Source organism: Opisthocomus hoazin, chromosome 2 (genome assembly GCF_030867145.1).
Source record: "Opisthocomus hoazin isolate bOpiHoa1 chromosome 2, bOpiHoa1.hap1, whole genome shotgun sequence".
Taxonomy (NCBI): domain Eukaryota; kingdom Metazoa; phylum Chordata; class Aves; order Opisthocomiformes; family Opisthocomidae; genus Opisthocomus; species Opisthocomus hoazin.
The window spans coordinates 119,687,279-119,713,827 of record NC_134415.1 but is presented as its reverse complement, the minus strand read 5'-3'; the positions used below and the strand labels follow the sequence as shown (position 1 = coordinate 119,713,827).

Below are 26,549 nucleotides of genomic sequence, written 5' to 3'. Positions count from 1 at the left end.
CGGGTAAATTTTCCCCATATGGGGGGGTGATTTCAGGTCTAGGTGTCCCACAGGTCACCCAGTCAGTTCTTCATTCAGTTTGTGACACCCATCAGTCTCCAGTGAGGTTCCCGTACACTGTTAGTTTTGACCACTTACATTAAAATTTAAGTTCCTTCCCTTTTTTGTTAGACCGATTGCCTTAAAGTTGCATTTTACACATTTGCTTCTGGCAGACTTCAGCTGTCCAGAAAAGACTGCAAAATCCTTCACAGACAGGAGAGGGTGAACACAAGCAGCTCCGAAACAATGAACTGCCACATAATTTACCAGAACAGCACCAGTAATCCTATTGCCCCCTGACAACCTCATAGTTAGAAGCTGCCAACCATCAAAATGGGGGAACCTAAGGATGCAAGTAGGAGCAGATTTAATCAGTAAAGCAAATGAACAGGTGACATGAATTATAGGTTCATACTTCAGAAGGTAAGCAGCTGAAAATGAGTTTCATCAGTATAAAGGTGGCAGCCTTTCTGTTTAACCAAGACTCTGAGAAGCTGGAAAGGTGGTATTTTTTATGCAAAGCTGCTGAAGGAAATTTTTGTTTGTGTGCAACTATAAAGGAAAAAGCACCATACGTAGAGGCTGAGCAAATGCACAATGGAGCTGAGTCTGGTGCAGAGGTGAGAGCTTTATAGCTCCTAAATATAAATGGATTTATCTAAGGCATTAAATACATTAACTTGTCTGATTTACCTTCCCTACCTTCCTAGTGGTGGCCAAGGAAATTCCATATTGTTATTTCCAGGTCTAGACCTGTAGCTCTAAACTTAAGACTAGCTTAATATACAGACTAGAGCTTTCTAAGCACAGAAACTTGTTAGCAAGCTGTTGTCACAGCTGAAGTTACTGCTAATTCCTGTCTTCTCTTACAGGTTGCTACTAATAGGGATATTAATCTCTGAAATATGGACTCAAAAGAGGCCAGGTAATGCTGCTGTAAACTGCTTTCACATAACATTTTCCAGGCTTTTTCATAGGTGATATCTGTGTGTGTTTCAGAAGAAACTCTTATGGCAGTGATACTTGCACATGTTTCTGAGAAACTCCAAACTTAGAGGTGTCTATTGGTAATCACTCATGGCAACTCTTCAGGTTTATGTACCATCATATTAAACAAATGTTTCTACCTTTCCTCACTCTGGTAACAAGCGCTGATGAATTAACAGGAACTTTATTGTTGGTCTTGTTTTCTTGAGCCTAGATATTGTTATTGACCATGCAATGTGGTAAGGTCTTTTAAATAGTATAAAGATACCAGTGCTTTGCCTGAGTAGAAACCATTTTCTTAACCAAAACTGCTGTCTTCTTTAACCTCTTCCTTACAAAACAGAGCTGGTGCTGGAAAAGCAGATGCAGGGAGTTGGTTCTAGGACTGCCTGCACTACTCACTACAGGCACTGTATGAACATGTTAATGTTTATTAAAGATCAAAGTAAGAAGATACTGGAGGAGGCTTTATTCAGCATGGAGCAATTATATAACTTCTGCACTTGAGTCAACCTGGTAGCTTAGAATATGGGGTGAATAAGGTCATGTTTGCCAGCACCTGTCCGAAGTACCTTAGTATGACCAGCTCTGACATGGAAGTCGCATCTCTAGTTAACTTACGGGTATAGTGCTGAACTCTCTAGGAAGAAGGATCCTCTCAGCCCTTGAAAAGCACTGTTACTACAAAAAGGTCTAGCTGGCATTAGCTCACTAGAAACTTCTGTTTGAAACGAAAAATCCCATGTTATTAGAAATCTATGTCAAATGAAAAGTCTTCTCTGGTCTTTAGTCCTACATTTAGAAGAGTTTGTACCTGCTTCCTGCCTTTAAGGGGTTTGGCAGCAATAGCCTGATTTATGCTGTGGTGTGATAGCTTGGGACTTGAGCTTCTCAGATCACCCTCTTTGCTCCTGTGTGGTCCTTTCCCAGCATGACCTAACTGGCTTCTGGTGCTTGTACTTGGGCAGGTGAACAGGGTAGGTTGGTGGGTAGCTGATGTGGTTGCTCCTCATCCTGAGTTGGCTTGTGGCTCCTCCTGTGAGTAGGTGTGAGTGTCTTTGGAGCTTGTTTGGGGGGGGCGTTAGTTGCTTGAGGTTTTGCATTTTCTAGGGTTTTTTCTCTTTTTCAGGAGGGTGGGGGAATTTTCTTAACATTCTTCTTCTGTTTTATTCTATTTAAGGTGTTCAGATAGGAGCAGCTAATTCAGTACTTTCTTGTTCCTGTTCCAAAATCCTATTTCCATGACTGTCTGCTGCAGGCAGGATTGCCAGCTGACCAGGCAGTTACTATTGGAATACTAATTTCAGAGCTTGCTTTTCTCCTGGAAGTATAGCTGGCTTAAAAAAAACCTTCAACACCACTTGGCCAGATGTGCTAGAATATGACTGTCGCAATGCTGACTTTACAAAGCAGTTTGGGAAGTAACAAATTTATGTTTGTATGTTACCTTTAATCCCCTACTTACTAACTTTTCAGTATCTTCAACACAGGACCCATGAGTTCAGAGTGCCTGGGCAACTTTTTGTGTATAACACTGAGCACAGAATACTTTGAGGACAAATACTTCTCCTTTTCTGTTGTTGGTAAGTTGATATAGAAGAACTTGGAGAGGAAATTACACGTGGTGACGTGTTTAAAATTCTCTAAGGTCCTCCTATACTAGAATTTCCTGGATTATACTGAGATCAAAGAGCTTAGTAGGTTGCACCTCATTGTAAGTAACAGCCAAATGCTACCTTTATTTCTGTATAACTTATCCTATAGTACTGTTGAGTGATAACTTAGCAATACCAAGTCTAATCATGGCTGTCTTTGAACTCAAAATGCGTGTGGTAGTTTCTAGGCATGTTAACATTGGTGTATTTCCCTCCCAGTAAAAATGCTTCTCAGTATACAGCACATACTGTTCTGAAAATTCACTAGATGAAGCTGGCACTACATTACTGATTTTGCACTGGTGGCTCTCCACTTTCTTTACTTACTGCTAAGGGACCTGGTGGAGGCATATAAATTCTTAATGAAGTTAAGAAAAATAAGCTGGACCCTCTGGCTATGGGTTAAGTAATCAACAAGTGGTGCATTTAAGTGAAAATGAACACAGAGTGAGATAATTTTGGGGCTATAAACATCATCAGGTGTAAGATTACATGCATAAAACGTAAACTCAGCTCTGAACTAGTTGTCTGTGCTAATTAGCTGTCTGTCTAGATATAGTCCACGACATAAAGGCCCACAAAAATGATCAGAAGGCTGGAACACCTCTACTATGAGCAAAGACTGAGAGATCTAGGCTCTGGGGACACTTTACAGCAGCCTTCTAGTACCTGAAGGGGTCCTTACAAGAAAGGTGGAGAGGGACTTTTGACAAGGGCATGTAGTGCTAGGACAAGAGGTAACGGCTTTAAACTAAAAGAGAGTAGATTTAGATTAGATATAAGGAAGAAATTCTTCACCATGAGGGTGGTGAGGCACTGAAACAGGTTGCCCAGAGAAGCTGGAAGTGTTCAAGGCCAGGTTGGACGGGGCTTTGAGCAACCTGGTCTGGCGGGAGGTGTCCCTGCCCATGGCAGGGGGGTGGAACTAGCTGATCTATCAGGTCTCTTCCAACCCAAACCATTCTATGATTCTATACCATCCATCTGTCCAGAATGTTTTTTATGTAACAATCTATTTGATGTATGTTCTTTGTTCTGGCATCTTCATAGATACATAAAGACATCCTGCAATTAGGATATGTACAGCTTGAAAGTATAAAGCAATTATTTCTGGAACAGAGAGTTTTCATTAACAAAAAAAAAAGCCCACAAAGACAGTTCTATAGTCTAGAAAAATCCAAGCTAAGCTTTAGCGTGCTCGTCATCCTGGTTAGACCCTTGAAGAGACTCTGGTGGCCAGGCAGGCATCAGAGAGAAACACCGGCTTGTGTCAGCTGCAGGTCAGACTCCTGATGTTGCTAGGCTGTCATCTGTCAATCCTGACAACTTTGACACTGACCTAACTGACACTTCTGTGCTTACCCAGGTTTTTGCCCCCTTAGGATTTATTATCTTTACATGTTGGAGATTTTTTTTTTGTCTTCAGTCCTTGAGCTGCTAGTGTTCCCTGTCTCAGTCTGTCTGTAATTTTACCTTTCTCACTTGCTGTAGACCGTTACAGCTCTTTTTTACCACTTTGCAATTCTTTTACGTTTGAGCCCAGGGCATGGAGCAGGGTCAGCTGAACCCTGGGGCAAGGGCAGGTCAGTTGGGGAGTTTGCAGAACTGGAGTTATACTTATTAATACTGCTCTTCACTAACTGCCCCTAGATCAAGCTGGCATAGCCTGGGAACTAGATGAGGCCATGGCATCGCAATGTGGCTATACAGTAACTTACAGCAATTGGAGTAACATTGAGTTTCGTGCTTCTGCACTAAGCTGTCATTCTCGCTTAGAGGTAAGTCTGTTCTAGGTGTTTTGCCTACAGTGATGTTGTATATAACCTTTATGCAAAAGATTACCTACTTATTGATAGGTATTAACTGAGCTGTCATAAAGTCTTGAATGTCTATTAGCAAAAAAATTGTCTAATTCTATTTGAATGTGTCCAGAGGCCTGAGGACATACCATGTTATTGCCATTTGAATGTCCTACAGCAAAGCAGAGATGAACACATGAAGAAGCCTATAACATATAGCACATATAACTTATATGCCTTTGAAGGGTAAATGGTTTCTCTTGGATAAGAATAGAGATTCTGTCTGGCAGCTGTGTTTCACTCTGCTATAGTATTTAGTGTCTGAGACACGTTAAGGTAAAAGCTCAAAATCTCTGGCTGCTTGTGTGGCTTGCTCACTGCTACTATGTCATAAAACACAAGATCAGCTATATTTTTAGGGACTTTTTTTTTTCTGTCCAGCTCTGACCTTATGTGACAGGTTGAAGCTGCCTCCCAAAGTATTTATGTTTTTACGTAGCTATACACCTGTAGGCATTTAGCCTGTGTAGTTAACTGAGTAGAAAAGAGTAATGCTTCAGCATGGAGTTGCTCTTCAGTGCAGAGGCTGGTGGGTGCATGTTGTAAGTTGCTCTTAATTCACAAGGGCAGATGGTGTCTAATTAGGAAATATTTGTCTAACAAGCAAGCATTCCCTGTGTCCATGCAGAAAGATGTTTTCACAGTAACTATACAAATCAAAGCATCACATACTCCTGACATGAAAAATGCCGCAACTCATCTGAAAAGTGCAAGTTGCCATTATGGCCCATGGAGTCCAAGAGAGTTAGTGTGTGAAAGTAATTACATGGAGGTAAGTACTGGAAGCAGAAATGGGAAGGCACTTAAGGTAAGAAGTTAAATACTCAAACATGCTCTCTTTGGAAACTTTTTAGATGCTAGGAATGTGTAATGGAAGCAGAATTTGAATGCCACACCATGAACAGCTCACTAGCGAACGCACAGCATGCATCTGGAGTTTAGTGACACATTTCTATCATGCTTATATAGCCTAATAGCCAGCATTAATAGCCAATAAAGTTATGAAATAGTATTCCAAAGATTGAGCTAATGGATTGAACTCAGTGAATGTTGCCTCAACAAATCTGATTCAAGATGATAACAGAAATGTACGCTTTCTGAAGAAAGGTTCCCTATTAAATTTTCTGGGAAGAAGGGTGGGGAAGGGAGGTAAGGACTTTGCTTTGTAGAGGATTTGTGCTGTGGCTGAAAGTAGAAATGGGAAGATATGTTGAAAATAAAAAGAACCTGAAATCAAGTGGCTGATAGATAATGCACCATGCATGATGGCATTCTATGCCGCTTTTTTGACTTGAAGGGGGTGGGAACCTCCATTTAGGAAATGCTCATCTCCCAGCTCAATCCTATACTGCTCTGAAAGTATTGAAAAGGACTATAGGGTGTAGGAGACAAGTAAACGAGTGCCACCGGTAAACCCCTTACAGAGGCTTTTTCCCTTCAGGTTTCTGTCAGGAAGGAGGTTCCACAGACTGTAAAAGACTTCATTCAAGACGAACCTGAGGACTGGACTCTTGCCTTTCCAGAGGTAAAAGTACAGGTTTTCTTCCTAGTAAAAGCTAGTGGTACTTCTGGCACAATATCCTTCTATTCTATGCCTGCACAGCGTAAAATGTCCTTTCAAAAAACATTTTAGTAGGAAGGGTGGAACTTCTATACTAAGTGGTTTTAGCATAGAGATGATGTATGTCAGAAACACAGGCAGCTGTAGGCCATTTCTTCAATGGAAACTGATTTCTCAGCCTAGAAATCAAGTTTTCCCCAGGCAAGAGGCTGTGCAACAAAAACTGTCTCTAAGACCTCATGGCCCAGGAGTGAACTATGGATAAGCTTTTTTCTTCTGAGACAATATATTTACATTGCAGCAGTGCAGTTAATCTCCAATGCCCTTAATACACAGAATCACACAATGGTAGGGGCTGGAAGCGATCTTCGGGGGTCATTTGGTCCAACCCCCCTGTCAAAGCAGGTTCACGTACAGCAGGCTGCACAGGACCTTGTCTAGATGGGTTTTGAATATCTGCAGAGAAGGGAAAATTATCTCCCACTCAGCCTCTCACATAGAGAAGATTGGAGTGGTATCACACTAGAGGTATTTACAATAAGGCAACAGAGTTGCTGGGCAGTTCAATACAGTAAATCGTTCAATGTAGTAAATAAGTTACTTTGGACAAAACGTTTAAACTGCTAATGAATTTCTCTGGGTAGGCAAAAGCAGCAGAAGCCTCAATGTGGCAAATAGTGTTTCATGAGCCAGAAGAAAAAAAGGCTGTGCTTGTGAGCGATGCTTGGAGTGCAGGCTATGGACTCAACACAACGGACACCAGGGTTCTGCTGCGAATACCATACACTGCTGCGCAGGTTCAGCTGGTCGAGGTTGGTATGCTCATTCTGACCCAGTAAGCTGCCAGGATGTGTAAGTCTAACCGGATCTCTTCCTACAGGCTCAGGGAATTACCTTTTCTGCAGTCAGGTCAAGTACCTTTTACAAACAGCAAAGGATGATCCTGGTGGTGGATACTGCTGTGGCGTGTCCTCTAGGTGAGAAATGTGGTCCCGTATTCCAGTGCTCAAATGTATAGCAACTGACTTACGACTAGAGTAAAGAGTTGACAGCTTTCATATCTTGTCTCGAAGATGGTGTGGACTACGCTAACAAAACAATCATCTGGACTGTTCCAAAATATATTCAACTGCTTTCTGCTGGAGCAACTATCTTTAAGGATGTGCTTATCGAAGCTGGTGTGGATCTACACAAACTCTCTGCTGACGAAATGGCTTCCAAGAAATATGTGTTATCAAATGACCTAAATGCAATTACAATGAAGATACCAGTAGGTGCAGAAGGTGGCTATTACAAGGTTAGTCATTTATGTTAGGTGGCAGGTCAAGTACTTTTTCTGGGTTTGTTTGGGTTTTTTTCTGGGAAGAAATAATTATTCATCCTGTTCCTTTCAAATTCAAGATGGGGGTGAGCGGGAAGAAAGGTTATATATAAATCCCTGAAGTCCTGACCAAAGATAGCTCTTGTAAGCACTACTTTGTGAAGGATTTCTTATTTTACAAGCGTAGATGGACAGAATCCTATATGGAAGTATTAATATGTCTCCTTCCTCAGGTTAATGCAGAGCTTTCACCTTTTAGTCCTGATGCTTTGCAACTTGGGGGTGGGGGACAATATTCAAAAGGAAGTCTTTTGAGTATTCTGAGATAATCTAAGATAAAAATAGAGCCCATAACAGTGATACAGCAAGTGCCACTTAAGAGTTTATGATTCCTCACAGGTGTCTTTTTTCAAGATTTCTTTCCCAGTATAAAAGCAGAGCCACAAAGCTGAGAAGGACAATTGTTTGGAGTTGTAGCTCTAACTGACATTGAGATACTATAATACAACTTTAATGTCAAATCATGTTATACTAAAGGGTGTTGATTTGAAATTCTAGACTTCTGTGAGCAGTGGACAACATGGGGCAAAATACACCATCAACCTGTTCTTGGAACATCAGTGGGAAGATGACAAATGGGGACTAACCAAACATACTATCATCAAGGAAATAGAAACACCCTTTGAACAAGTAGAATTTGCTATAACCAACAGTAAGTAGCCTAACATTGAATTTACGGAACGTTTTGGTACTGGTAAGAGTTTAATGTTACTGTGCTCTTTTTCAGACTCAAATCTGAGTGCAAGGCTAATGAATGTGACAGTGGGAACATTCCTCCCAGATGTGGAGCTTGTGAACTTCACCATTGAGGGGGAAACTCTTGCTGTACCTGAAGCTGTTCAGCATGGATATCTAACATATGAGATCAGACATGCTAATGGAAGCAAAGCCTACAGAATACAAATCCCATTTGATGCACCAAGCATTAAGATAGAGGTGTGTACTAAGACACTGCAGTATACCATGGTATGGAAATGATGCTATCACCTAATGATTTTCATTTCTAAATATGATTTTCCTAGTACATGAGAGCGGACATGAGAGCATACACCTTGAATGTCACCCTTACATTCATAACCCACCCAACAAGTGAGATCTTCACTGTCCCAGTCATAACAGTGGCTACTGTTAAAGATGCAGGTAAACTAGTGGAACTTGGGAAAATTATACCAACCTGGCTGTGAACTCAGCTGTAAACTGGGTTAACTTCAGCCAGGGATGCTGTCAGTCCTAAACAGCTCTCTTAAACTCTGATGGCAGCTAACATGCTGGCTGACTCTTGACTGTGTTACAGTACTACCCAGTGCGAGAGGGTTTTGTGATGGGAGGAGCCTTCATCTCCTTATAACTCATGGGAATGTGGACCAAAACTGGCTACCCTTCATCTCAGACTGGCACCTGACACCAGAAGCTGCACAGAAATACAACTACAGCCTGAGGGACAATGGCACTCACTTGGCGATCTCTGTCCGTTTCCTTTCTTCCCATGTGAACTATGAGGTAAAGATGCCAGCATGTAGCAACCGAAAGGCATGCTCTAGCTGTGAGATATTTCTGTGGTTTAACCCAGCCAACCCCCACTTATAAACTCAGCATGATGTTTATGGTATGGAACATGTCTGTTGGCCAGCTTGGGCGAGCTGCATGGCTGTGCTCCCTCCCAGCTCTTGTACACCTGCTCAGCAGCCAAATATGGGAAACTGAAAAAAGGTCCTTGATTTCTTAGCAATAACTTAAAACATCAGTGTATTATCAACATTCTTCTTATACTAAAATACAAAACACAGCAGCTACTGGGGAGAAAATTAACTCTATCCCAGCTGAAACCAGGACAGATATGAACATGGTACACTACATCCTTGAAGGTGAAATAAAACTTCCCACTTCGAAGGATTAATAGAGGACTGTTTTCTGCCTTTGAAAGAACACTTTAATTTTCATTGGTGAATGTTGGCAGAAGCAGGTAAGAAAAAAAAATCTGCAAGCACTTCAAGGCTGAGCTATTTTTAGTGGCAACTGTACATGCAAAGGAGTTTGTATTGCACTCCATTGCAAAATGACTGAAAAAGCTCATTTTGTCAGTTTCTAGATTTTAAAAAAATCTCCTGTGGATTTGACTTTGATCAAGCACCATTACTTTTGGCTTGTGATAACCTGCCCTCTTAGTTTTTGCATACTTTAGTTGAACAGTGTGTGTCTTATTCTCGTTTAACCTGTGACTGTCATCTCCAGGATTTTCATACCTCTGGAGTAAAGGCTTCACTCCATTTAACCCTGAAGGATGGCATCACTTTGGCTAATAGGAAGGACTTCTCAATTTCCTGCAGATTTTCACCTTCAGAACTAATACGTAATAATGCATTGGGGATTAGCTGTTAATGTTTTTTCAGTTGGGTAGCTAAGTCCCACAAGCCCACACAGCCTGAAATGTTTCTAGGGTTTTATACTTATGTGATACTCTATTTGTCTGTCAGATATCCTGCAAAGTAATATGCTACAAAGCAAGTCAAATTACAGATTGGAGTGACTATCCTGCCTAGTACAGGAGGGGTGGAAGGAGATGGAAAATACTACTGCCCCTCGCACCTCCAAAATCTTTTGTAAAGGGTTTTTGTGGTTGATTTTGGGGTTCAATTTTTTTTTTGGGTGGGGGGAAGTGGGTGGAGGGTGGATGGGTTGTCAACAGATAAATTGGTCATTCTAAAGCTACTTATCAGTATTGAATATACTTAAAAATCCTGGCTAGAAAAAAACCTTTGGGGAGAGCGTGAGAGTTCCTAGGAAGGGAAAGGTAAATGAAATCTTCATCTTCATCCATGTAGTGCACACTCTACTGGCAGTTAGCTGGAAGAAAATCAGGTGTTGGAGCTGAAGAGTCTTGCTCAAAACTTAATCCTTGTGAGCTTCCAAAAAACTTGCTAGCAAATCCATGCAGAACCTCTTTGTTGTGCTAGGCTACAAACTAAAGGAGTTTGAGTCCTGCCTTGTATGAAAAAGTATCTTTCTCTTTCAGAGTGCCTGCCCAATGGTACTGTGGTTATTACTGCAGTAAAATTGGTACGACTTGCAGACCTGGACACCAGCCTGCTTGTCTTGAGGGACAGGCAGTGCAAACCCAGTCTAGTGACAGAGAAGACTGCAACCTTCAGGTTCAATGTGAACACTTGTGGAACAAGTAGAAGGGTAAGGGCTTAGTCACATCAAGTTTACTCTGCATTGGGGTAGGGTTATTACTAGAACTGGCAGAGTTGAGCAGAAGGTACAAGAAGGTCACAGCTGACTTCTTGTTAAATCGTACATCTACATCCTTCTGAAGATACTAAATTCAGTTGGGCAGAAGTTCTTATTTGATAAAAATGATTTTCAAGGTCAGAGGTGTTTTCTGAAACTAGTCTTCAGTTTGACACCTCTGAATTGTTTAGTAACAGACTTGAATGTGAGTTTATGCTGTTGAGATATACTGATACGCCTTGCCGAAGCTGGTTAGGTGTTGCTAATGACTACTTGGCCCAAGACTAGAGCAGGTCCTGTTCCTGTCACTTATGTACTGCATAAATAGAAAACAGACAAAATAACAAAGGAACAGATCATGCTCAAGTTTGGGTCACCACAAATGCAGCTTGCTTCTGCAAGTGTTGCATCTCATGCTATACATTGATTTTGTCAACAGAAACAACTGATCTCTTTTTCTCAGGCCCAGTGCACTCCATTGCTGGGCTGTTGTGTCATATTCAAGGTATTGTTAGCTAATAAACTGTCATAGCTGTCAAATGTAGTCAGCTTTAGTTCAGTAGACATAGGTCTGTTGGCCGATAATTTCTGGCCATTTCCAAACGTGCTCTGCTCAGTGCAATCTGCCAGTCAAGTGAAGGGATTGGTATTGGTATATTGTGTCAAAACCAAAGTAAACTCTAATGTAACCCTCCTGTTTGTAATGATGTGTATCTTTCAGTTCAATAGCACAGCTATGACATATGAAAACGATGTACTCTATTTCAGACCTGGCAATGATACACCAGTATACCAGTAAGTGTCATTCCCTAGAAGAAGGTTGTCCAAGGTATTTTTGTTTCTAAAAACCTAATGCTAAACCTCTTCCCTCAGACTGAAATTTGTATGCTGGTATGCAGTCAAGCAGACTGTTGACGTCCAATATCAATCTAAGAAGAACTCGCCACCCAGTATTAAGCCAGGGTTTGGCTCTCTTACTCTTTCATTGAAGATTTTCAAAGGTAACTTCTATGATTAAACTGCATAGAATCGCTGAACAGGTTGCCCAGGGAGATTGTGGAGTCTCCTTCTCTGGAGATATTCAAGACCCACCTGGACAAGGTCCTGGGCAGCCTGTTCTAGGTGAACCTGCTTCGGCAGGGGGGTTGGACTAGATGACCCACAGAGGTCCCTTCCAACCCCGAACATTATGACCTCTGAAGGTCATCTTGTCCCTCCGCTCTGCCCATACAGGGCCACCTACAACAGGTTGCCCAGGACCATGTCCAGATGACTTTTGAATATCTCCAAGGATGAGGTGGAAAACTCTTTAAGGCCTCTAACACATACTTGACCATTTATGTTGCATTCTGGAATGGAAACTACCTATAGCGGGTCAGACTTAGCATCACTGATGTTTATGGTCTTCCTGCTTGGTCTGGACATATGAAAAGTGTTGTCTAGCAGATGTGATGTCAGCTGCTTCTCCATATCAACTCCTCAAGTGCTGCTAAGAAGAGTTAACACTGACTGAAATAATCATAATCTGTGTCAGTGAAAGAAGCTACATGCAATACTACTGTAGAATGGTAACTATGCTAGCTGAAAGGGCTAACTGAAGCCTGCACCAAACCCTGACTGCAGTGGCCCTGATGAACTTTCTACACCCCCCCATACCTTTACAGAGAGTTTTGAATGAGGACCTTACTCCAGTGGGTATTTGCAGAAGGATGAGTGCCTTCTAGATCCTTAGAATCAAGGAATACAGTTCAGATCTTTGCTTTCATTGCCAGTTCTTCCTTTTCTACTATTTTTTCTGCCGTCCTATCCCCCATTTGTTGACATTCATATGCTCCCCCAGATTTTAGTAACACTGTGCCAGAGTAAACGGTGATGGACAGAAGAGAGAAGCAGAATGTTTGTGATTACTTACTCCGGAAAAATCAAACTCTAATAACAATACTGTCTTCTAGACAAATCCTATTCAGAGCCCTACCTGGAATCAGAATATCCTGTGGTAAAATACCTGAGGGAGGCACTGTATTTTGAAGTCGAACTGCTCCAGCCTACAGATGCGAGACTGGAACTAAACCTGGATGATTGTTGGGCTACGAACTCCCAAAGCCAGGACAGCCTTCCACAGTGGCCCATCCTTATAAATGGGTAAGGAGGGCTTCTCTCCTGAATTTAGTAACTGTTCAGCACAAGGCCTCTTACCTTATGTAGGATGAAGGAGGCAGAGGACAGAAGCCAGCTTGTATGCGTTGTTTTGCCCTGATGGGCAATTGCTGCTACGCTGTGGAAAGCATGTTAGCTTCAGCACAGTCGCTATGTCTTCAGGTGGCAGCAGGTCATGGGAGTGGCCAACAGTGCTTCTAGCTAAAACCTTCCAGCTGGAAAGAAAGAAGCAACCCTGACGGTGGTCAAAGGCAGGGATCATGAATGGGGGAGGCTCTACACATACTGCTATGGCTCAACAAAAACAGAGAGAGGGAAGCTCCTCTGCATTTCACCTCCTTGCTTTGTTTAAAGATCTGGTTGAAGATATGAAGGCTTACGTTAAATATGCTTTCTTTCACCTTTCCAAAAAGGTGTGAAAACAGTGAAGACTCCTACAGAACTGTCTTCCACGAAGTTAATTATAGCCTCAGAGTAAAATTTCCTCAGCATGTAAAGAGATTCGAAGTGAGGATGTTCACCTTCGTACAAGGCACAACTATGTTACAAGAGCAGGTGAGATGTCTCTGCAGTCTGGCGGTCCTGGTATGTGAGCCTGGAGAGGTGCATGCAGCAACCACTGTGGAAGGTCTCAGCTGTCCAGGTGCTGCCTGGAGTTAGTAGTCGCCTCTTTGAAGGCATGGCACTATAAGAGTAGTAAATATAGCTACTCAAGGGTTCCATTCATCTCCTTTGGGGTCAGTACACATATCAGATGTTTGCCAAATAAGAATTCCGTACATGTAATCTAAATATTCTTGTCTTGCAGCTGTATTTTCACTGCAGTGTGGTGATCTGCAGCACTATGCAACAGCCGTCACGCTTCCGTTGTCCAAGGAGATGCAATCCTGGAAAACACAGAGTTGGTAAGGAAATCGGCACTTAAGTTACTCCTGAATCTTTGCTCAGCAATATGGCACATGCTGTCAGGAGCTGTGTCAGATGACAGACTCCTAGTCCCAGGGTGTGGTGTACAGAAAATTAAAAGTTGAAATGTCTCACTAGACCGCGGTGCAGAACGACATCCACATGGGAAAACATCATCTGGAGCAGTGCTTGTTAGGAAGAAAAATGACCAGGAGAGGTTGGTGTCGATTTTAGATGACACTACTGAAATACCAGGTATACTGCTGTTGTAACATAATGGATTTTTGTACGTCTCTCTTTTCCCTATAGGCGAATACACTGACTGTTGACAGAGACAAAGCAAGAACTACTTAATTTTATGAAGTTGCAGTTAGGTAGCCTATGCAAGCACAGCCTGCCCAGTCTTACAAGTAAGGACATCTCAAAAGTATCTACTGGGAAAACACATTGTTGGTGTCTACTGAGAAAAGGGTCCACTAATCTGTGTGGATGTACCTTTTTCTTTGAGTTAAATTAGTGTGGTGTTCTCTTGTGTTCCTCTACAGTGTTGAACTTTTTTTTTTTTTTTTTGCGCCTTGCATCTGACCTAGTCTGCTCAGCCAACATGTCCAAAGTTTGTGTCCAGTCACTTTGCAGTTAGAAGCATCTGTTTTGGAGTAGGGGATGAAGGTGGCAGCAGGTGTGAAGTCAATTGTAAATCACTTTGAGCATTTTTAAAGCTTCAGTATGAACAAAGGATTGCACAGTGTCTAATGTCAGTTAGAGAAGGTGTTTTTCAAAGCAAGACAGGGATGAACTTACTTGATTCTACAGTGGCTGTTGACAGAAAAGCTGTGAACTCTGGATCTCGCAGCAGTGTTGTGGTTCCGCAATGTCAGGTTGCCTTCCTTAGCTGTGGGGAAATTGCTTACAGGTAGCATCAGTGACTGCTTAGCTGAATAAGCTACCAGCCTAAAAGGAAAAAAACTTTTACTGAAGAGTTGTAGTAGTAGTAGTAATGATAATACGTGCACTCTATCCACAAAGTGTTAAGGATTCTTCCTTACTAAAGAACATGATGCTTAGGAACTCCTGACATATTATCTTGTCTTTTTTCTTTTTTTTTTTTATGGGAGGAAAAAATCTTGGTTTATTCTCTGCATCTGAACAGTGACGTGAAAAAATTCAGATTCAATATTGTATTTTCGTGTTCTAAGGAAAGCTATTGCTTAGCATGTATCATTATCCCTTAGGGCTAAAGATACAGTGATAGGTGTCTGCTTTTTAACTTTATATTAGATAGAAATACACTAAAGGGAATTTCTGTGAAGGCTAGCTTGAGCAAGAAAATATTTTGTGAATCTGTTTGTACTTCGAAAAAGTACGGTGTCTAAAAAAGATTGTAGCTGTGTTGCTATAATACCTGTACAGATATCCCACTAAACAGTTTGTGCCATAATTACTAGCTCAAGTTTGTAAGTCTTGTCTGTCTTCTGATTGCTTTCTAAGCATATCTGTAGTAGAAGTCTTTATGTAATTTCTGGAAAAATCTGTGTGTGCTTCATGATGAGGGACGTGTCAAGTCTCTAGCTGTGCAGCAAGACTGTTTTCCAATAGACGAGGCTACTGTGCTAAAGGAGTCTTATTTTGTTACTCCTGTGGTAGGTGCAGGCTAAAGCCATGGAACTGTGATATTGAGGAATGAGTTCTAAATATGTCAGCGTGGGGATAAAAGGAAAATGCAGAACATATAAGCCTGACAGGAGACTTGACAAGTCAGTGACTTTGTGCTTAGTGCTTTCCCCTAAGTTAACCCAGTGGGCTAAGAGCTAACTATTCCTCAGTCTGCAGGCACAATCTATTGAGAAATCAAAGGACACATCTATCATATGCTGCCAGCACTTTGCACTTAACAGAACAGAAGTATAGGCACTTTAAGTGGTATGGTGACTTCCCTGTGTGTTACATCATGCTGTCTCCCAAGAAATACAGCGTTTTCGCCAGATAGGCGAGTGGAAATCGTCTGCCATGACAGTGCTCTATCAGCACAGCGTAGGCTGTCTTATGTAGCCTGAGCCCCCTTCTCCCCTCTTATATCTGCCAGGGGAAAAAAATGTAGCAACTAGGGACTGATGTGAGAACCAAGCATCATGAGGTTGGGCAGCCTATTTCAGCGCTCTTAACTCAGTCTTAGCTGTGGCTTCCTGGGTTTCTAATTCCTTTCTTCGAAGCAATACTCAAGGACAACATCACTTAAGAATAGAAATCTGGTATTTACAATCTTGTCTGATGCACCTTCATTACTTTTTATAAGATCATTTAGTATCTTGAGACTTTTTATCCGTTGATGAGGATTTAAGAGCTGTTGAAAAGCAATGTGATCCCCAAGTAAACTGTGGCTCTACTCTTCAGCTCTTCTAAAATATATGCTTAGTGACACTTTCCAAAATCAGAAGTAATATATAAGATGGTCCTTTACCTTTCTGGTATGTTGGAAAATTCAAGGAGATTCCCCTCCATGGTTGGACTACTATTTATACAAAGCTGCTTGTCAGATTTTCCAACAGCATGCAAGAGATACAAAATCCATTTGAATATCGGTAAAATCTTTTGAAGACGTGACAGTAATGCTCTCTCCACCTCAGAGGTGTCTGTTTATACTAAAATTCAGGAACTGCTGTCCTAATTATATATATAAAAAAGATAAAAAAAGTCCTCCTGAAGTGTTGTATCAACACCTCTTTGCCTTTTAAGTGGATATTTTATGACCACATGCTTTTCCCCCTGGTATTTGGGATGTTATTTTTATATCCCTGTTAACACAAGTTGAAAGGAGATCAATCTTCTTTGTTTATGCTTTGTCTTCTGAAACTTCAACAGGTGAATGATAAAAGTCTAAGGGAAAAGAAAAGTCTGATGGGATTTGTTTTCATAGAAAAATAGGAACAATAATAGAAGTGTATTGCAGACAGTTATTTCCATTTCAAATAAAAGGTGGTAAGTCAGTGCTATAAGTAGCCTCATCATACTTGGTCACTGATAAAAACACAGAGCTCTCATTTTTACTGTAGTCTATGTTCAATGACATGGTTAGTAGTTTTAAAACTATGTACTTCTTGGTGATTTAAAGCAGCAACAACTTAATATTAATACTGAAAAATTAAGAAAAGTAATATTTACATTTTCTGGCCCAATTAATTTTCTCTTTTGCTATATTTCTTTGCTTTTTTTGTTTTGAATCTCAATGTTTTCAGTAAAAGAGTAAATGCTATGCACCTATATCCAGAGGAAAATACGTTCTGACAATGATCTAATGATTTGGGAAGCTTTGGTTCAAGATTAGGCTTCTACCAGAAGTCTGCTTGAGGCTTCAGCTAGTCACTCCCATAAAAATGCTGTTTCCATTTGTGTGTGTGAGTCCAGAAACACCTAAACACAGTGTTAGCTAGATCCCTAAATCCCAGACAGGAATGTGCCTTGGAAGAAATGCTTTAAAGCAGAAGTAAGCTGAGTTGGTCTCCTTCGTGGTACTTGGCGTACTGATAAGAGTAAGCCTAGGCTCTTGTTGCTCTGTAAAGAAGCAAAAAGTCAGGGGCTTGATCAGAGAGAGGGTTCAGATGCACCCAACTTCTATAGCTCATTAAAAATGAGCTGCTTTATTGGGAGCTGGGACTTCACAACCGAGTATCCCATCTGTTAAATGCAATAATAGTAATTGTGGTTGTATGGCAGATAAGTTGGGGACTAAAAACCAGTCTGATACTGGCGCCTCAGAAGCTGGGGTGCACATATATTGTTGTGGTTTGTTTTTTGTTTGTTTGCAGTGTGTGTGGGTGTTTTAGTTTTGTTATTGTGGGTGAGTTTTGGGGGGAGGATTCCCCCCCCCGCCTTAGCTACTGGCATGCAGAGCTGGAGGGATGGCCTCTGGCCTCCCTAGGCAGAGGCGATGTGGTGCCAGTGGAGCTACCAGATCAGCAGCTCCCCCAAAGAACTGGCTGAAACCCTTTAACAGGAGGCTTCCTTCCCCCCAGGCACACCTATGTGCAGCCCAAATGTGTAACCGTAAAACCTCTTGGCACCTACGTGGTGCTCCTCAGCACAGAATTTCAAAGCGCTGTGTGTGTGGAGGCGGGTGGCCCTGGGCTCCCCTCTGCTTTGGGGGTGGGGGTCAGGGGGGCTCTGCTGCTCACAGAGCCAGGGCTTGCCTGGGGAGCTTCTTTCACATGTGATCCTTTAACTACTGGGGAATATTCTCTCTGGGGTACCTACTCTCCCCATCAAGAAGGAACTTGACCTTCTTGGCATCTTCAGGGTGTTTCTTTAGGTATTACTGCTGCTGGCAGGCAACACCGCTGCACCCTCTGCATAGGGTGCACAGAGAAGTTGTCACTGCTGAATTCAGGTGGAAAGCCTGCCCTGGAGAGCAGAGCTAGGAGTCTCCTGAATCCTGGGCTAATATCATACCTAGTAGGATTCCTCCTTTCCATCAGTATGCCTTTTGCTAAATAAAGCAGCATCATATAATTCCAGCTGCACCAGAACAGCCTCTGATCTCTGAGGGAGGAGAAGAAACTCAGAGCCTATTCTCGTACTCTTAACAGCAGCAATAACTCCCTCCACTAGCACCAACTGCCTGGCTGATGGCACCAAAGGAGTTTACCTATATAAAATCCATTATATGTAACTGCCTGCTCTGCCCTGCCTTATTCTTCCCTAATAAAAGGGTTAGGATGACTATGGGGGGAAAAAGTCCTTTTTCCCTGGCTCCCGAAACTTTAAGGACTCTCTCTCTGTGATCATAGCTGGTTCTCCTTCAGCAATTCACCCAGAGTGGAAGCAAGTAGGAAGAGCTGCTCAGGAAATCGGCTGGTGGGGTCCAGCTATCTCAGCTACACTTTTAGTGCATCTTGTGCATCTCTTCTCCTTCCTTTCACCTGCCTCACTGCACTGCTCTTCACTGTCTTTGGACAGGTAGAGCATATGCTTTTTGGTTTTGTTGGTTTTTTGTTGTTTTTTATCTTATTTATGGTCCGGGAGCACTTGTTAGAAGGCAAAATATTTACTCATAGTGTGCAGCAACTGAGTGTGGGAGCAGCAGGATGGTGTAATCACCTCGTCAGTACACTGAGAGTGAAGGACCAGTAGTTCAACTGAATTGCCACGTTTCTGTATCTCAAGGCTTTTCCTGAAATTCTAAAATATGTTTCAATTAATTTTTACACAAGATCTGATATTCTTAATCCTTCCTCTGTTTTGTATATTTGAGCACTTCTCTGCTGACCTTGCAGTATTATGACTGGTATCACTCACGAAGTATGCTTTCATGTACTAACTTCTTGTATAAGAAAATTGTGAATGCAGTAGAAAACTGGTTTTTTTGGTGCCGGTTGTTTCTTCTTTAGTACCTGTGTTCTGCTCTCCACAATTACACGCTAATCTGGAAAAGGAGGATCTTGGGGTCAGAACAGTTCATTTCATTGTCTGGGACTAAACTTCGTTTGTTCTCCCGTATCTTTCTCTTTAGCATGGTAAATAACTCTATTCATTAAGCAGAATGTAATGTAATTCCTCAGCCATGGACTTCCAGTGATGATTAGGCTGCTACTTTAGCTTTCTTTCTATGTAGATTTTTAACATACTGTGCTAGGAGAAGATGATTGTATATGAAAGATGTCTTCTAATTCTGTGACTTTGTGCAATTTCTTCAAACTGAGTTTCCATCTACTCTATGGATTATTATGGTGGTGTTATTGGAATTCAATATAGCTTTATGGACCTTGCGTAGAGTCCTGGGTGCTAGATCTCATTCCCTCAAGTAGGGGCCTTAACTTGATCTCTTTCACACCAATTAAATATCCTGAATTCCTGGGGGTAAAGGAAAGAGAAAAGAGGAGGAACTTTGACTGTATTCCATTTTATTGAAAAATTAATAAAATCCAACTTTTAGTAGCAACAGGACTTGTACTATCAAGAATATAATAATTCACACTATTTCCTCTGCATCAGTGAAATGTCTGTTCCAAGGGGAAGAATTACAAATGGAGTTGTTTAAAGAGATGCTCCATGTCAAGCAGAGCAAGAATTCATTTATTTCTCAGAGGGGAGAAACAAACCTGGCAGGTCCTATGAGATCCCAGGTCACAGGCAGGCACTGAACCTACCTTCTCCTTCTGTACCTTGGTCACTTTTTTCCACCCTCACATACAGGTGGAAATGGGATCAAACAAATTAAGCACTGCAAGAGTACAATGTATTCTAGTAAACTAACCCCACCCTGGATATGGGCTTTGCTTCTATGGCAGCACAGGGAGTGATTTATAGCAGACCCTTCCCTAAGGCTGGTTTGATGCAGCCACATCGTGCTGGAGCTCAAAGTATTCAACGGTGTGGCAGTGGCTACTGCAATTCTGGGGCTAGGGAGTAGGTACAGGCAAGGTCTAGTTCACTGGCATAGCAGTAGTGAAGTCTCTTTCTGAAACTCAAAGCCTTGCTTTTGTGGTTACTCAGAGCTGTTGCTTCACCTTGGACTTGCAGGGAAACAGAGGAACTCTACAGCCACCTGAGAAGCTATAGCCCAGCACATTCAGGGCCTTCACCTGGCACTTTCTTTGGGGTGGTGGGAAATACTGACCCTGAGCCACTTCTTAAATCTGCAGGGTACTTGCTGCTGGCACACTCCTCCTGCATACAGTATTACTTAGCTTTGTTGATAAGCAGCAGCCTTCTGAAGCCATTAGCTATCAGAGTCTTCATTTGTAGGTGGCTAAACTGAGGCAGCAATGCTGGAAGACCAGCCAAGGTCAGAGACAAACTAGCAATAGAAGTGGATCCTTCTAACTCCCTATTCCTCTATGCTAACCATGAACCTATAGGCTTCCCTAGCTAAAGAGATGAGAATTGTAGTCATTACCTGTAGTTTCAGCTGGGGAAGACTTAAAGGAACTAGGTTAAATATCCTCCCAAATATAGAAAATATACCTAACCACTATACTTGTGCATGATGACAGTCTCTAACTAACATGACGTAGAAGGACAGGGCTATCTTCCTGCGCATCTGTTGGTGGTTTGCCAGTGCTAGTGAGCAGGTAGACCTTTAGAGCTGTCAGTGACAATGAGAGTCTTTGAGCAAGGACATGGGATCAAGCTCTCAGTTATGGCTCTGTGAATGATCCCGTGGGCAATGGGCAATTTCCCTGCCTTGCAAAACACAGTCCAGACTGACCTGGCCAATGTGGCTCTTTATCTGCTCAAACCTGGATCAGCTGCACAGGCTTATACTGAGGAATGCTATGCTGACATTAGTGGGGCCATCTCATACATGAATAAAACTTTCTCTAGTTTGACAATTTTATAGGGTTTTAAAAAATGATTCTACTTACATTCTTGCTGAAACCTTAAAGCTTCAGAGAAATCTATCAAGGTTTAAAACAAAACAGAAGCATATGGGATACACTTAAATGTGATTACATCTTGAGTGACAGTGCTACCTGAATAAATTTGAATGTAGCTGCTCTTTTGAGACACTGATGGATTTCATACTGATTGCTCCAATATGCACGTAAGATGCGAGAAGGGCACTGAGTCAGCTTAGGCTGAGCCTTGGAGGAATAAAACCGTACAAAGACAATTGTATTTCCTTCCAAACAAACAGAAAGAGAGAAAGACAAAAAGAGAAGGATGCAATAAAGTTTTAGCTTTGTGGTGCTTTGCTACAGGATGTATCCACAAACCCAAGCCGTCTGCCCCACACAGACATGCTGCTCTATCCATCCTGGTGAGACAAGCCTGTGTTAACTCCTGGCTGCTGCTCCCTCTGTGCCGTACATCTCCCCACAGGGAAAAGGGTCATCTCACTTAATCAGCTCCACACAACTCAGCCCTGGGTTTTGCTCCTCTCTGTGTGTTTCTGGCCCCAGCACAGTCAAGTCTTACGCATCAGCCTGCGCTGAGATTCACAAAGCAAGCTGTATTTGTTGGTGGTGTGATGAGACCTGTGTGATACCTGTCAGATGAAAGTCAAAGTAATTAAGGATTAAGACTATGTCCTCATTTGTTTGGTTTTTGGAGGGTTTCATGTGTGTGGTTTACAGGACTGTTACTAGCTGTAGGAAACAGCTAATCCGACAGTTTTTAATAAGGAGATGTTACGGTTACTAGAGCACTTCTAGGTTTCAGTACACCTTGAGGATGAAATTTTGCATCTTTCTGATACCTGAATCAATTTATTTTATGTCAGAGAGAAGGAAAGTGACTCAGCCTAATCTTATTTGTTCTAGCAATTTGGTGTAAAAATGTCTTTCATAATTTACCAGGTATTGAAGCAAGGGGTTTGTATACATAAAATAGAGAAATATTATATGATTCCGTATATATTAATTAAAACCACAGGATTTAACAGGAATTTATTGACACAAAATATCAGTTTGCTTATATTTAATTTCTGATATTTAGCAGTCATTGCTAGATTTTACTTATCTATTAATCAGATATATATAATACAAGATACAGACTGTAACACTGATATTTATTTGTTTAGGAGCAAAGATGTTTTCGCTATTAGTTTCTTGATTTTTAGGTACAGTGAAAACATGGATAAATAGACAATACTTGAACTAACAATAGGTGTTCTTCCTCATCCTAATATATAAAGTGCCTACAAATCAATACACTTAGTATTCCTATAGCGTTGTTGTCATTTACTTTTTTAAAATTAAGTTTAAAACCTATGGATTTACTATTGTCCTTATTAAACAGAACATCAGTCAGCACAGTGATATGTAAATCCTAGGAAGATCCGTTGGCTTTTTTTTTTTCCTAATTTTTGTATCAGGCTAGGTTTAATATTTCTCAGAAGCTTATTATTAAAAAAAAAAAAAGATTTAAAGCAAAAAATGAGACTTCTGTCTCAGCAACCTGCAGCTCAGGATTTTAGGCAATCCAACATCACCTTCCAGCATCATGTCCTACGTACAACGGCAGCCCTTACTCTCCTTCCTTTGCTCCATCCTCCTTTCGCACCCCGTGCCGCCGTACTCTGGCGAGGAAGAAATTTTGCTGGTTTTTTGGTTGTAAAGACCCTGGGCGCACTGGGGCGGGTGCTCCGGGTGGGTTCTACGCCCGCTTGACGCTGTTGAGGAGCTCCGTCAGTTCGCTGATGTACTTGATGGTGTACTTCAGGGTTTGTATTTTGGTGAGTGGCTGTCCCCGCTGGCTGTAGACGGGGGGCAGGTAGTTGCGCAGCGTGTGGAGTGCATCAGCCAGCGTCCTCATCCGCAGCTTCTCCCTCTCACTGGCCTTCCTCCTGCGCTGGGCGGACATCCGCACCTTGGTGCCCTTGGGCAGTCGAGCCTGCCCGGGGCTGGGCAGGTAGGCAGGGGCGAAGTCCACCAGGCTGCAGCCCACCAAGCTGCCACCGCTGCCGTAGGGGGTCTCCGCTGCTGCTGGGCAGGGGGACGAGGAGTAGGATTCGAAGGAGGGTGTCGGGGACAAACTGTGTGGAGATGAGACAGGGTTCAGCTCGAAAGACCCGGCAGTGCTTTTCCAGTCCCAGGACGATAAGCAGTCAGAGTGCTCTGAACCCAAAGCGTCTTCCATGTCTACCAACGTCTCGTGCAATTTCTCCATGCTGGAGGAGCGCTTGGGAGACGCAACGCCTTCCGCCCGCCAGCAAAGGCTGGAGCCGCCGGCTGCCGAGAGCTTTTTATGATGGAGGGAAGAAAGTGACAGAGTGGGAACGCGAGTTTGGCGAGAGGAGTTCAAAGGAGCGCTACAAGTGCTAAGATGGAAAATGAACTCCTGATGTGCTAGTTTCTTCTCAGTGATAATTATCAACCTTCAGCTAAAAAGCCTTTAAGCTAACAGGCAACAGTGAGAAAGGGGGGAAAAAAGATTATCTTCTTGCAACTAAGCCAATTAAGGCTGTGCATCTACATGTAATGTTGCACTGGGGGGATAAGTGGTGGGAGAGGAAAAAGAAAATTGGCCATTTTACAAAACAATTTACAGACATGGAATTTAAAGATCATGACCGCTAACACAAACCCTGAATTTCAGCCATCGAGCCCCGATTTCTGTGTAACTGAGGGCGATGGCACCACAGCATTGCCGATTTGATCCATGCTGAATGCTGCTGAAGTAGTCTCTCATTATCTGCATCTTAATTGTGAAAGTCAAAGATGGTTTGTTCAGATTGGTGTGCATTATGGCTCTATGGATTTCTCTTCTCGTGACATTGCAACTTCTCTCTGGATCGCTTCGGTTTTCAACAGGAGAAAGGAGGAAAGAACAGAAATGCATTCCCTGCAGTCTGTAGATTCATTTGCTATTTTAAATCATGACTGAGAAATCAAAAAGGAAATCTGTAATTGTAAAAAAAGTCAAAGTCCCATTTAAAACAAAAGAAGTAGTCAGATGTATTAGAAAAAAAAAAGCCTAGGAAACAAGCTAAACAGTGTATAAACTTTGGGCTCAGACAAATGTTTTACATGGAAATTTAATTCAAAGTAATATACACATTAGACATGTAAGAGAAGAGTAGAAGCTACTGCTATAAAATTTTCTACCTCTAGGAATTCATTCTTGTGCAAAACAACCCTTTTCCAGCCTTGATTCAGCATAACAGTGAAGTTGCATGTTAGGCAGTTCAAGTGAAAATGTATATCCTATAAATTAATAGCATTGATAATGAGCACTTTCCATCTCTAGGCTTCAGAACAGCTTACAGTGATGATTAACGATCTCTGTTACTCTGGGGAAATGGATAAGCAGAGGCAAGGAGTAACTTTCCCAAAATCACACAGCAAGTCATGAGGAGTGCCAGGAAAACTGTCCAAAACTACCGAGCTCCGCAGCTCTACTGAGCAGCTCGGCTGCCAGCCATGGCTTTGTATCAGCTGGTAATGGAAGCAAAATATCATATATAATGAGAAGGCGAGAAAGAGTGCCAACCTGGAGGAAAAAGGAAAGTAGGATTTATTTTAGAGATTGCTTCTACGTTACAATCTCTGCGTGCACCATAATCCACTCTGAAAAAAGGGGGGCGTGCCTCCGAATAGCACTCAGCTGAAGCAAGCTGGGGCTTTCTGGAATATGCCATTTCTTTCTTTCTGATTGTAAAATCCTTACTACAACCACTCAAAAAACCCCCAGTCCAATACTCACTGTAGTCATTAGGAAGGCTTTGGTGAATTTTTATGAGTTTGGGATCAAAACATTGGGAAGCAGCTTGTGGGAGACTTACTGGTTTTATGCTGAGATGAACTAGAAAAAAAAACAAAAGGTGAAGGATTTTAGCATTTCAGCCCGGGCTGAGACAGTTTGATGTGATGACATCTACCCCACTCAGAAATGTGGGGCACAGCTCACCACAAACAGGATTGCTTTGGGTTTTACGGTTACTTGATCATATTCTCCTTTACTCCTTCTTTAATGAAAATGAGCTGAAACCGCCCTAAGAATCACAAATCTACATATTCGAATTGGGACCAGTGGAACGACAGGCATTTTCTGTGACTGCAGTGAACTGAATTAGTTTCACAGAGCACCAAGACAATGGGCACAAGGCTACAAGTTAGACGCAAGGTCTAATTCAGCGTAAACAGAGGACTTGTTTTTGTCCCAGTTAAAATCTTTCTCCCACTCTTTTTCTCTTTTCCTCCCAGTATTTGTGTTTATAGAGCCTTTTCCATTTGACACGCCCCCAGCTCTTATGCTATGCATTTCCCTTTTTTGGTAAACATAACAATTAAAAGTCTACAAATGGACAAAAATCAGGAGGAGGATGTGGAAGAGGAGGAACTTCTCTCAGGGTGTGCCAAGAAAAAGGAGCTTGCAAATATATGTGTGTGTGTATATATGTATACATATAAAAATACTCATATTGAGCATATATATGTATATATAAACTGTTCTGCTCACCAGTTTTGATTTTGGAATGCAATGTTAATTACATGCAGTCAAATTTGGAAGCAAAAATTTCAACAAGTTACTTATTTGCTGAGTATAAACAACGTATATTGCCAGTTAATTTATACCTTTGATCTATGGGTAAATCACAGAAAATGTTGCTCAGACACCAAAGGGGAAAAGGTTTTGTGTTTGTCCAAGGTGCCATTGCTGTAAGTGACAGGTGAACACAGATTTCATCTCTGTATTTCTATACAGAGGGACTGGGATGAGATTAGGCAGGGAAGAATAATGTAAATTATTATAGCGATAGCTACATCTTTTCTTGTATCTTGTAGGTGAATGTTTAGAGCGACCAAGGCAGGATATTAGAGTATGCGGACAACTGCTCTTGTTGAATGAAAGATCACTGGATCTTATAAGCTTACAGGCTTATGAACTGTTCCATGGGCAAGAAAAATTTCAGGTTTTTCTGTGAATAATAAGGGGCTAATGCTCATACTTGAAAACTGTCTTCCAGTTGTGCATCCTGTTTTATTACCATCGTGCTCCCTGGTGCTGTTTTAGCTCAAACCCACCTATTTATGTCCCAAACGTTGCCTGACTGTGGTTCAGGGGGTGCCCCAGAGGGCACAGGGGTGAGCAAAGGGTTTACCCATATGAAAGCAAGCTTTGCTGCAACACATGTCTTCAGAGCCAAACAAGGGGCTGTGGCCATTTGCTCTCCTGGTATAGAGGCAGCCAAAGGTTCATTTTTGAGAAATAAACTCCCATTTTTACCCATGGCTTCCAGGTTCCCAATATAGACCCACAGGAATTGTGTCCCAGTTTTGGCCAAATCGGGACACTGTGTCACGTCTCTCTCCACGATCCCTGTGTGATCCCAC

The 26,549-nt window shown here is 42.0% G+C and overlaps 2 protein-coding genes across 2 annotated transcripts; one reads left to right on the top strand and one right to left on the bottom strand.

Moving 5' to 3' along the window:
• Positions 1-639: 639 nt before the first annotated feature.
• LOC104332043 (uncharacterized) lies at positions 640-14,108 on the top strand. Its single transcript, XM_075445129.1, has 22 exons — positions 640-662; positions 915-967; positions 2,520-2,612; positions 4,335-4,462; positions 5,172-5,315; positions 5,985-6,068; positions 6,749-6,916; positions 6,985-7,081; positions 7,178-7,401; positions 7,984-8,137; positions 8,213-8,421; positions 8,508-8,625; positions 8,780-8,985; positions 9,718-9,835; positions 10,499-10,668; positions 11,438-11,511; positions 11,590-11,717; positions 12,669-12,858; positions 13,287-13,428; positions 13,682-13,778; positions 13,918-14,034; positions 14,089-14,108. The coding sequence occupies exons 1-22, from the start codon at positions 640-642 to the stop codon at positions 14,106-14,108; spliced, it is 2,757 nt and encodes a 918-aa protein (XP_075301244.1).
• Positions 14,109-22,869: 8,761 nt separating this feature from the next.
• On the bottom strand, positions 22,870-23,382 carry MSGN1 (mesogenin 1). Its single transcript, XM_009937400.2, has one exon. It carries the CDS (start codon positions 23,380-23,382, stop codon positions 22,870-22,872), a length of 513 nt encoding a protein of 170 aa, XP_009935702.2.
• Positions 23,383-26,549: the final 3,167 nt, after the last annotated feature.

Bases quoted from the DNA above. Each gene is read 5' to 3' on its own strand.
- MSGN1 (XM_009937400.2), bottom strand. From the start codon at position 23,382: ATGGAGAAATTGCACGAGACGTTGGTAGACATGGAAGACGCTTTGGGT.
- LOC104332043 (XM_075445129.1), top strand. From the start codon at position 640: ATGGAGCTGAGTCTGGTGCAGAG. The intron at 8,626-8,779 runs GTAAACTAGTGG...ACTGTGTTACAG, and splicing joins GGCTACTGTTAAAGATGCAG to TACTACCCAGTGCGAGAGGG. The intron at 14,035-14,088 runs GTATACTGCTGT...TTTTCCCTATAG, and splicing joins TGACACTACTGAAATACCAG to GCGAATACACTGACTGTTGA.